General features: G+C 38.7%; 1 protein-coding gene across 1 annotated transcript in view; it reads left to right on the plus strand.

Moving 5' to 3' along the window:
- rdgBbeta (cytoplasmic phosphatidylinositol transfer protein 1) overlaps positions 1 to 3,073 on the plus strand; it is a 185,692-nt gene extending 182,619 nt beyond the window's left edge. Inside the window, exon 8 of the mRNA XM_067139742.2 lies at positions 765 to 3,073. Within this exon, the coding sequence (XP_066995843.1) occupies positions 765 to 1,094 (330 nt within the window). The 3' untranslated portion in view covers positions 1,095 to 3,073. The remainder of the gene's footprint in view (positions 1 to 764) is intronic.
- Positions 3,074 to 12,925: the final 9,852 nt, after the last annotated feature.

Consider the following 12,925-nt stretch of genomic DNA (forward strand, 5'->3'; position numbering starts at 1 on the left):
TATAACCTTTATTGAACGCTTTAACGGTAATAATTACATGGCGTAAGCTATTGCATCAGTTGTATACTGTTTACATGTCATAGTTTATATTATAATTTGCAAAACACATTTTTTTTACCAATTTTGGTGTGACGAGACTGTACAGTATGGTGGTAAATAGGCAAAATAGGCATAATGAAATTCATATCCTGCAATAGGCATTTCTGTAATTGGTCATAACCTATCAGGTCTTATGTAATACCATTCCTTAATTTTATCTCAAACATAAATGGCCACTGGACCAATCCGTTATGCAATTCTCCACCGACAACAATAGGGGTGCATGTGGTTTGTGCAGTATAGTAACACTTCATAAAAACGTTCATTGTAGTGAATTCCACTAGACATACAAGAGCACAGCGTTTTTAAGATGGACCTCACTCAGTGCCTCTTGTACGTTTGCAATATTCAGGAAAGCCCATGTGTAACAAGCTGTGTGTGTACATAAATTGCTGTAAGATGTCACATGAAGTACGACAAAGACACATTTAATTCCTAGCAGGTTGCATATGTTCAGATAGGTATAAATGTTTCACCTTATATAATATTTGCTATTGTTGAAATTAAATTATGTTTCCCTTCTGAGAAAATGCCTGATTATAAAAAGAAACTGTTTGTTTATGAGCTATGAATTTCTACTAACTTAAATTACTGAAAACTCTTTTGTTGTTATCTGAACGATGAGGGTGTCATTATACTCATCTCTCTGAATTTTATTGTTTCAGTGTATCAGAGAAGTTCTGTTGCTGGGCCATCGTCAAGCTTTTGCATGGATTGATGAATGGCATGGAATGACATTGGATGATGTCAGATCTTATGAAGGTGAGATGCAGAAACAGACAAATTCCAAAGTAGTGGGATCGTCTGTTAAGAAAGAAACTTCAAGGTCTAATAGTCTAGAGGCATCTTTGGAAACAGAAGATAGTGGCTGTGTGGAGGACACTGTGAGTAGTGGTGCTCTGGTCCCAGGATCTAGCTCAGCTACTCCAATTGCTGGCACTCCCACCACTCCACAATCTCCCAAGGCTTCCAAGTCCTGGTTCCCTTGGTCTTAATCAGTATTACTATATATTATGTGTGTGCCGGACTGAGTAACTCAGATGGTAGAGCGCTGGCCTTCTGAGCCCAACTTGGCAGGTTTGATCCTGGCTCAGTCCGGTCGTATTTGAAGGTGCTCAAATACCTCAGCCTCATGTCAGTAGATTTACTGGCATGTAAAAGAACTCCTGCGGGGCGAAATTCCGGCACCTCGGCGTCTCCAAAAACCATAGAAATAGTGGGACGTAAAACCAATTCCATTATTATTATTATTATTATTATTATTATTATTATTATTATTATTATGTGCAATGTTTCTAAATGTGTTATTGTAATAGCATGTTAAATGTTCTCACACTACTAGTTTATGTGTAAGACTTTGTTAAGGGAGAAATCCTGCCCCGCCTGGGCTATTTATCATTTGTATTGCCTTGGTCTTCATTAAAAATTTCACTTTGGCAATGGATTAGATGATTGAAGTGGTCACATTTTGTAAGAGATGGAGCTCATGTACACATGGATTTTGAAGACTGTTAGGTAATTTTTAAATCTTCTAGAAAAATTTGTAAGAAGATAAGTGTATCCATGGTTTTCATGAAGGTCTTCATAAGATGTGAAACTAGACTGATAGTCTCTTGGGAACCCAAAGTCCCTCAAGTCCCTGGATGGTTATTTTATATGAGGTATAGTTCATTGAGGCAGATTATGCTTGGCTAATTCGAAGCTCTATTGTTTGCCCGAATATTATATTTTGGTCTTACAGACAGACACTTTGTTCGTTTTAATAGTGTCCATGTACTGTCTGTCTTGAACCTCTTCTTTGATTGCATGAAATGTTTGAAGGTTAGGTTCACCAACTGTTCAATTGGTGGACTCTTCAATGTTTTTCTGCTACTGGACAGGTGAACATACTATAAAAACCATAGTAGTAGTGGTAGTAGTTCATATTCAGACACAAAATTATTCCTTTAGCATTGTTGGATAAATAAATACGATTAAGGGCACCTTTGTTTTGGAGCAGTGTTAGCCACTGCTTATTATTGGCAAAATGTTTGAAATTACTATGGAAAGGTTTCACTGATGAATATACCAGGTGGCCTATCAGTGCTGACAGGGAAGCAAATATAAACAACCATTCAAACAGGAAAGAGTACCGGACAGTAGAAGTGAGCAGACTTTTCAAATAATCAGCATTCCAATATTAGAGTAAACCACATGGTGAATTCTTTTACTGGAATGCAGACTACTGCATTAATGGTTCGAGTAGACACTTTCTCATCATTTCTTTGTCACAGCACTTCACAACATTTGCACTGGTACCTCTCACCACACTGTGGACCGCAATTTTGTTTTTCCTGCTTCGAGGTGTTCAGTCATTTCCAGCAACCAGTGCTAGCACTTGTTGAGAAAAGGAGGAAAGAATGAGATGTACCGTTTGTCGATACTGTGACAGCTGAAGAAACAGGAAGGCTTGATGTGATGCTTGCCTTGAGACTTCATCTGCCCTTGTTAAATCTCCAGTGCCCAGGTATGATTTAGGAAGTGACCAATTCATATTTGTCTGTAATTTGACGTAGTACATTATCTCACCTTCAGAATATTAGCTGAATGTAGCTCGCATTCTCTCCATTAACTAATACTGTGAAGGGGAAGTTAGGGATTATGCAGGGATCCCAAGGAGCACAGTACTTCCTAAGAAAGATTTAAGATCTAGCTCTGACTTGCATGTTCATAAATCATAACTGTGCCCATTGTATCAGGTAATGGGTGCAGATCTAGTATATGTTTCTGTCATTCATAAAACTGTGCTCACTGGCTGGAAACAATTCTGAGAGAATAATCATTTCCAAACATTCTTGCTTCTGCTGGCTGTTAAAACATCAGACAGAATACTTGTGAATTAATTGGTCACTACTGCATCGATAATGTATATGGTCTTGACAGCAGGAAATATCAGTTCATGTTTCACACCTTGTTGATAGCACTTGGTAGTGAAAGAGTAGACTTTTCTAAATGTCAACCTTTAAAGAAGGACACACAAGCAACAAAGTGTTAACTATTGTATTAATATATTTTTGTTGAATATAAGAGGAAAACAATTCTTGCTTGATAAAGAGTTGAAATTGTAAAGATATTTGAGAGAACTGCGTTTTTTGTTGTCAAACCTTCGTAAAAGAAATATTGCACAATATACAGTATTATGTATTTCAGGGAGGCCATCATTAGTGGTAGAAGAAGATTAAAATATGGAAAAGATCATTTATTTATAATTTCCATGGTACATAAGCTTGTTAGTCATGGGAAAAGATAGTGAGTTGTTGCTGTTGTACTGGATTCAGTTTTTTGTTAGCAAATCAAGAAAGTGAATGTATTTATTTTAATGAAGGAATTTATAATGTTAAAACTGTCTCTTAGTATATAGTACTAAATCTGTAGGTAGATTAGAAGAGTAACTGAAGTACTGTACTCAGTTCTGCCATACAAGAACAAGTTTTATCATGCCTGACAACTTGTTGTTGAATGATACATATTGTTGTGTGTTAATCCACGTGACAACTATCTTGAGGAGGAGCATTTGGTAGGCTCCATTGGGAATGGAAGGTGAATAATGGATGCCTACTTTAAAGCTCCTTCCTTATCTATGACGCTTATATTAAAATAAGTTAGTTACTTTAAATAGCAACCGGTAGAATAAAGATTGAATCTGAATAAAAAAATTGACTATAAGGAAGTTACCAGGAGGATAACTATTTTCTCTGTGTGGTAAGAGTGTGTGGAAACTATTGTGCAAATGCATTGCTCATCACATTAGAATGTGTAATAAACTGTTGATAGTTGTAGATATAAGTAGTCAGAATTAAGTTATATAAGTATGTAGTACCTTATTAGTTTGCTCACTTTACCAGCGTAGAAGTCTATGGTTGTACATAGATTTTATCATATCTTTGGTGGTGTTATACATGTATTTTAGCAGTATTTTCTTCTGTGTCATAAATATTTTGTAAATACAAAATTCCTTGAGTTTGGCAGCACAACTTGAATTCAGTTTTGTCTGATAGGTATTCTCTGTTCTTTTAATTTGCGTGAACAAGTTTAACATCACAACTTGAATTCAGCTTTGTTTGATAACTATTCTCTTTTTTTTTTTTATGAAGTAAATGTAGCATGGAATTTACAAATGAGCTCTGCCCCAACATTTTAAAACTGTTTCTTATGGTGTTTTTATTTTTTTCTTGCATAAAAATGTTATAGTACATCCCCAGTAACCTCACAGAAGATCTGGCTTCAATCGTTTTATCTAGTAGTAGCAGCAGTATTGCAGTATTACTGATGATGGCATTACCTTGGTGTATAACTTAAAGAAAATTGTTATTTTATAGGAAGCTCGTAGGTCCTATGGTACAGAATGAGCTAGTGTAACTGAAACGATTTTGAGGACTAAGCGCGAAAACTAAAAAGATTAAAGCAGGATATTCTGAACATTCATTCTTGGTCAGTAAGCTCCTATACCCCAAGTAAGTGAACGTCTTGACTAATTATTACCATTAATTATAAAGCAAGAATCACCAAATTGTTTCTTACAGAAATATTGCAGAATGGAAATATACATCAATCCTAAATAAGGGAAGAACTCAACAGTATCAAAGAAATTGAAACCCAGATCCTTATACCCGTGCAGCAAATTTCATTTGAAGAAAACTAGTACTGTATATATGTGAATAATTCCCGAACCCTAAGACCCTGGTAATGGGCAATTCTAAGTTTACATCTGATCTTAGAGGGTCGATTAAAGGACAAGCCCACGTACGTGGCATTCTTAGAACTAGGAAAGGCATTCAGTAACATTGATTGGACCACACTATTTGGGATTCTGACGGTGATTGGGATGAAATATTGAGGAAGGATTTTCTGCAATCTGTACGAAACTCAGTCTGCAGTGTTAAGTATTAAGGGCTATGAAAGAGAAGCAGCAATCCAGGAAGGAGTGATGCAAGGCTTGAATGTAATATAAACAAATCGAACAAGAAGGAATCCAAGGAAACTCTGAGATTTGCCAATGTAGGCTATTGTTATTTTATCTGGGTCTGCAGGAGATCTGAAGAAATTGCTGAATGATATGGCCATAGTCTTGGAGAAGTACAAGATGAAAATAAAATAATCATCATCCATTTCCCTCGTTCAGGTCCCGCAGGGTTGGGATGTTTATGGCACCTTTCCATTTTCCTATATCCAACCACCATGTGTTCCAACCCAGGTTTCTTCTAATTATATTATTCTTGATCGTTTTCAACCACCTTAGTCTGGGTCTCCCTCTTGCCCTCCCTCCTGTCTGGGTCACTATTGTCCGCTTCAGCATCCTTCCCTCTTCCATCCTCTTAACATCTCCAAACCATGTAAGTTTATCCCTATCCATTCTGTCATAAAGCTGTACCACTCCGATTTCCTTCCCGAATCCTCATTTCTCATATGATATTACTTTCATTTTCCCATATTGATAACTCGACAGTTCTCAGTTGGTTGTATGTTTCCACCTAATCAATACAATAATTATATAGTTATAAATATATGTATTTATGTTTTTTAAAATATATTACAGGACTAGTTTTGATCTATATAGATCATCTTCAGCTGATACATCATACTACTAATAACTAAAATAGCATTTTTATTAAAATGTCACTCTTCTCGTCTTAAAAAATTCACAAATTAATTCATGATGAGTGTGAGAAACCTGGTGTGGAGAAAAAAGGAAGTACCAATGAAGTGTAAAGAATCAATCTGTCTGTTTTTGTCTTTCCTATCATACTTCTTAAAAATTTCATTTCACTGGCCTGGATTTTATTCTCCCGCCTTTTTGTCAGTGTCCAGGTATCCGCTGCATATGTCGGTATGGGACAGTAGTACATCTTATACATCATCTCTGTGCACTTCATTGGTACTTCTTTCTTCCTCTGCACCAGGTTTCTCACACTCTGGTAGAATGCATTTTCCTGTTGAATCCTTTTACTAATATCCATGTCCAACCCTGCATCATCATAGCTTTCAACTGACACATTTCACTCATTACCACATGTTCAGACTGTTTCTTTTCAGTCACATATTCACGTGTCGTGTTTTCGATTTCTGGGCACTTTGTTTTTGTCCACAAAATGCTCTGCGGTTACTGTTTGTCTATTCGTGGCGATATTTCTTTATCCTCAAATAACGTATGCAACTCTCATCCACATTTTACTCTTGTCCCACAGTGTGATTACCAATTTGCACTTTCTCTTCAATAATATGGATATTTTCTTTCGCCATGAATGTCCTATTGAACTCACTCCAGCTATCCTAAACATGTGCTACTACCTAAACTGATGCCACACAAAAGGTGCAATATATATGTGACGTGCTTTGCGCTTGTGATGGGAACAGAGTTGCCAACGGAGTGAGCAGAACTATACGTCTCTATGGCAAAAGAGCACCACAGAGCTATGTAATAATGTGAAGTGAATAAATGTCCCATTGCCATTTGAAGAAGTAGAACTATAAAACCTTCAAATATCAACATATTAAAAAATTAGACCCTTGTAATACATGATAATATACTTTAATGGTTCACCTTTGGCTCGAATGACAGCAGCAGTTCACTGTGGGGTGGTCTCCATGAATCTGTGGATGATGTTCACGCCGATTTGAAATAATTCTGCTATCAACATGTCCCAAAGTTGAGTGAGATTTTTTCTAGGAGGCCTTTTACTCTGCTTGACCTGTTGTTATAGGTGGTCCATTAAATTTTCGATAGGATTTAAATCCAGGGACTTCGCTGTTGAGGTAGTATGGAAGAACTCCTCTTCGTGCCCATTAGATCATTGAGTGACAGTACAGGCCTGATGCACTCGACTGTTATTGTCCTGAATGTTGGCTTGTCCCCAGTTGGATTATCAGCAAGATGTTAAATAAAAGGCAGTAACTGTTCATCTAGAAGTTAAATATACATCTGCTGGTTCAAGTGCATATCAACTGCAGCAATAGGGCCTAATTCAGAGCACATAAAACACCCCCCCAGAACATCACAGATGCACCTCCTGCCTATACCGCACCTTGCACGCAGTTCTTGTCGAATGCTTTGTACGGCCTGCAATTCACTCCGTGTCTGGCATCATTACTGTGAATGCAGAAACATGACTCATCAGACCACATGACCTGCTTTTAGTCCTCTATTGTCAAATTCTTACGGAGTTTAGCCCATTGAAGTCATGCTTTTTTTTTTGCACATGTTAGCAAAGATTTCCTCCGAGCTATTCTACATCAGATGTTCGTGGCATGGAGTTCTCCTACGTTACATTTGTTCTGAAATTGGAACTAGCTGGACTGAGTGGCTCAGATGGTTGAGGCGCTGGCCTTCTGACCCCAACTTGGCAGGTTCAATCCTGGATCAGTCCAGTGGTATTTGAAGGTGCTCAAATACATCAGCCTCGTGTTGGTAGATTTACTGGCACGTAAAGGAACTCCTGCGGGACTAAATTCTAGTACCTTGGCGTCTCCAAAAATCATAAAAGTAGTTAGTGGAGCGTAAAGTAAGTAACATTTGAATTGGAACTTGTGATCCATCAGTGAAAATTTTGAGTAATTATTGCCATGTTGCAAACTGGTTGGTGGATGCTTCACACAGTAATAGTCAGTGGTCCCTGGTGGTGAACTATTTCTTGCAGCCAAATTTTGTGCTCCGACGTGAAGGGACTGAGTTTTCTTCCACTGCTGACACATGAGTAAATTTATCCACTTCCTGTATCTTACGCCCTTTAAAGAGCCAAATGCAACGATTCCTGCGGACCATGTACCGCCTTATGAATTTTCAGTTCGCTGGTGTACAAGGTTTAGTGACCTCTAGCATTGACAGAACCATTACAAGCTCTCCATGAAAATGAAAGTCCACAGCCTGTTTCCAGTCATTCGACCGCGTCAGGAATGGAAGGAATGAAGCCCCCATCTAGCGGCAAGGATAGGAATCGTGCCAGGTGCCGAAGCCTGTAGCACTTCTCTGGGGCAATGATTAATGAATGACGGGTGAAATGAAATGATATTGGAGTGTGTTGCTGGAATGAAAGATGGCAAGGAAAATCGGAGTGCACAGAGAAAAACCTGTCCTGCCTCCGCTTTGTCCAGCACAAATCTCGCATGGAGTGAGCGGGATTTGAACCACGGAACCCAGCAGTGAGAGGCCGACACGCTGCCGTCTGAACCACGAGGGCTCTACAAGCTCTCCATAAGGGGTTTAATTTTTGGTTCTGTACGTGTGTGTGACTTTTAATGAATGATAATTTTTAGGAACTTAAATTTAACTAACAATTAATATATTACTTTTTCATTCATGAAGATTTAATGAGTGGTGGTCATTGAAGCTACTCTACTGTGAAGGTTTTTTCCTGATTAAAACCACCTGGTGTCTCTAAACCTCTTTGTAAACTCTATGGTACAATGACTTTGTGCCTAACTTTGTATTTGCCATTCAGTTAAGTAGACTTTGTGCTTAATGACTAGAATCTGTTATCAACAGTTATGCTTTATGACCAATTTCATTTTGTCAGTGGATTCTCATGTTACATAGGGGCTGCTTGGCCGAGGTGGAGAAGGCGTGCTCGGTTCACCCGGAAGGACGTGGGTTCGACTCCCCGTCAGGAAGTCGTAAAATTTAAGAAACGAGATTTCCACTTCCGGAGGTGCACGTGGCCCTGAGGTTCACTCAGCTTACACCAAAAATGAGTGCCAGGTTAATTCCTGCATAGAGTTAACCACTCTACCCCCATCAAGTGCCCAAGTTACGGATAGTGGAAGCCTTTACCTTCCACCCCTCCAAGGGCCTTCTCATGTTATGTGAGAATAACCAAAATCATCCGTATCTGAGCTCATCTGACCAATTTTACTGTCATAACTTTATGAAATGAGCTGTCATCTACTCAATTTGTATTCATTAGTACTGGAATACTTAGTTACAAGTAACTATTCTCTGGAATACTCTGGAATACTTGGTAGTAGTTTAGTAATACAGTATTGTATTATTTTGAATAAAGAGTGTAAGCATAATTTTTGTAACTGTCCACTTTACAAATACCATCGAACAGGGTATTTTAATCATTGCAGTTGTAGATTTCAGCAGTGTTATAAAAAAATTAAACGCAATTTGTTCACTATTAAACAGTTTTGAAAAATGAATACATTTAGGGTAGCAAATGTTTGTCTTGTACAGATGGACTGGAAAATGCATAACTCTTTGGTGATAAAATGTTCTGTTATACAAGAAGCCAATGTGTTAGTTATACAGGTTCTGTACAGAAGAATGGTAGCATTTTGTAAGGGAATAAAATAATTGTTTCTTGCCGTACACGGTGTAACTTGCACCATTAGGAGAAGTGGCTGTCCAAGTTTGAGGCGCATTATTCGTAGTCCTTCAATGTATGCACACCTAGCCACACGTCGCACATCATTACGATAATCTAATTCCTCCCATACCCGCCAAAGCATGTCTGGTATTATGGCTTGTGGTGCTCATTTGATCCAACTGAAAAGATCCTAGAGGAATGTGGACCGGACGAGTTGGCCGTGCGGTTAGGGGTGCGCAGCTGTGAGCTTGCATCCGGGAAATAGTGGGTTCAAACCCCACTGTCGGCAGCCCTGAAGATGATTTTCAGTGGTTCACACCAAGCAAATGCTGGGGCTGTACCTTAAATAAGGCCATGGCCGCTTCCTTCCCACTCCTAGACCTTTCACATACCATTGTCGTCATAAGACCTATCTGTGTCGGTGCGACGTAAAGCAAATTGTACAGAGCAATGTAGGCAGCGGTGGTGGTGGTTGTTATGTTGTTGTTTTTAACAAATTTCCAAAGGATTGCATACCGTGAGATCCAACAGTACAGCCACGGGAAAATGTTGTCATCATCTGTAATCTTTTCACTTTTTGGCACCAGGAATGTTGTTCTCGATCTGTAGGTGTTTTCAAGAGCAACTTCCTGTTTTTGCCAATAGTGCACATTAAACTCATCACGTGAAATTCTTGACCTGTTGTGTGATTACTGTGTTTCTCCAAGAGTTTATTCACTTGTAGTTTAAAACTTTCCATAAAACTTGTACGCTTCTCCATAAGTCACAGGCAAGCTGTCTCGCTGAAATAAAAATGTTATTAATATACACTACACTCAACTTTAGACCTTACGTCTAGTACATATTGTGTTCTACTGAAATTCCAGACAGTCCAACAGTGTGACATTCCATCTAGTTAATTAGGCCTGTGAATACCCAGGGATCATGCAACATTATACATACATACTGTACATGCCTTCATCTAATCAAGGGAAGACTGCTATACTTTTGAACTGTGTGCAAACATGCACGCCATAGGATATATTCTCGTTGCATTTATGTTGTCACCTGAAGACCAACCTATGAGAGATAATGCTGGGATAAATTTTCTCTCTTAATTCCATTACAAAAATTGAGGTGCGGGATATGTCCTGTGGTGTAACTTGTAGCATGCCAGCCAGCCTTTTACTGGTAGGGCCCTGGTTTAATTCCCGGTCAGTCAAAGAATTTGAATTCTGGACTGAGGGCTGGAATGGGGTTCACTCTGCCTCATGAGACCAGGTGAGGACCTGTCTGATCTAAGAGACAGTAGACCTGATGCCGAAAGCTAAGCAGTACAGCCAAGGATGACATCGCGCTGACTCTAGAACCTTCAGTATCTGCAGGCCGTCTGGCTGGGCAGGCGAAGATCCTTAATAGGCTGTATGCGCCATGGGTTTATGGAGTTTAATTACATTAGTGTAGGGGTGAGAATTGATACTTGATCCCCATTTGGCCTTTTATAGTTTTATCTGCCAGATAGTTAAATGCCAGCTACTACATTTTAATGTCAGTCTATGGGGTGGATGTGTTTTGATCAGTGAGCAGTTCCACTTATTCCACAATTTACATTCTGTATGTAATTTTATGTAAATTTTAACTTTCTTCAGCGAAGCAGGCTTTAGTCTCTCTCTTGTTGGAAAATCTGATCCTTTTGTCAGAAAGACTTGATGTCATGGGGAATATGTGGAGAGACATGTTTTCGTGGGTGCGTTCAACAAGGAAATCAATAGCATAAATGCATTCCATGTAAGTCACAGCTTGTAAAATTATGACAGAAGGGTTTTGGAAACTTCAACAACAGGTCTGTTACTATTCTTTCATTGTTTACTTAGCAGAAAAATTTGGTTTATACAAAGGCCTGTGACTTACTTTTAGACCATCTGATAAGGAATCAAACCCACGACTACGTGAACCAAACTCATCTTTTCTGTCGCGGATGGTCAGTCCAATGTTCAGTGGTTATGGGCTGAAATTGTACAAGATGACTGTATTAGCCCTTACGTCTTGTTTGCATAGACTCACAAAATTACTATCACTTCCAAAAGGGCGAGTGTTCTAAACCACTGGAAGATATTCCCATAAAAAACTTTTTTTTTAGCTGCTGCTCATGTTGCTTAACACACAAGATCATCTGCACACTAGGTTCATTTGTCATTGGATTGACCAAGGTATATGTGTACCATGGCTTCCTAAATTGCTAGTTCTCAACCTAAATTGGCTTTATCTTATGGTATTACATAAACAAACTCTCTAATAAACTAAGATTCAGTGGATGGAATTACAAGGGCAGGTATGGATATTAGGCTGAATGAACAATGTGTCTGATTGCTTGTAATGAAGCCTCTTTTGGTGCCTACACCACAACAGCGTACAACAGTACAAATTAAAACATAGATCGTGAATTATAAGTGATCCTTTCTTTGGCAGCTGTTCAGATTGTTAAACTATGTTGTAATTTTTAAGATAACTGGCCTTTTTCCCAACAAGTATGGTTGAATTTTAAAGAGTTCTAAAGATTTTGGATTGGTTATGCATGCCTCATAAGGGTCACTGATTCAGATATTTCTCCATTTCACCTGGTCATATACATCGTCGAGATCAGCCAGCTCTTTCAGGTTAGATGTGATGTCTTTCCAACTCATTCTTGGTCTGCATCTGTTTCTTTTTCCCAGGGGCACCGTGGCTATTAATCTCTTTCACACATAATCATAATCTCTCCTCATTATATGACCAAACCGGCATAATTGAGACTTGCACACTTTTGTGCTGGTAGTTGTCCCTCAGAAGTTATCCCTCACCACATCGTTCCTCAGTCTTATAACTAAATTGAGACTGAAAAGAAATGTCTTCCACTATAACAAAACAAAGAACATCTCTCCTCACTCAATCATATTTTGTCACTCCTCGAGACCCTCTGAGCATCTTCATTTCTGCTACTTCTAGTAGTTTCCTGTACACAGTGGCGGCACGCGACTTTTATAGTAAGGGAAGCACATATCATTAGCTAAGAAGATGTATACCATAAAATAAATACAATAACTTACATTGTCTTGTGCTATTTGAATGTTAATTCCATTCGCCCCTCCTTCTTGACAAATTCTTCTATGACAAGGCTGTAGAATTCTTCTTCATTCTTTGATGACTTCAATTTCTGTAACGTCTTCTCAATCGACAGTAGAGACAAGTTCGAGAGTCTCTGTTGTCCCTGTGTGTTTCTGCAGTAGATGCAGATTCTCCACAGTGCCGAAAATGAACGTTCGGCACTAACACTGGACACTGGGATAGTTGAAATCAATGCATTACTTAAACAGTTCAGAAATGGCAGAAGATGACAATCCACTACTTTTTAAATAAAACAAAAGTTTTAGAACTCCCATCGTAAGATACTCATTGGAGGAATAAGCTACGCTAGTTCGCTTCTGAGATGGGCGAAGTCAAAATGCTGACTGTAACTTTGTTTCTAA

Source organism: Anabrus simplex, chromosome 2, assembly GCF_040414725.1.
Source record: "Anabrus simplex isolate iqAnaSimp1 chromosome 2, ASM4041472v1, whole genome shotgun sequence".
Taxonomy (NCBI): domain Eukaryota; kingdom Metazoa; phylum Arthropoda; class Insecta; order Orthoptera; family Tettigoniidae; genus Anabrus; species Anabrus simplex.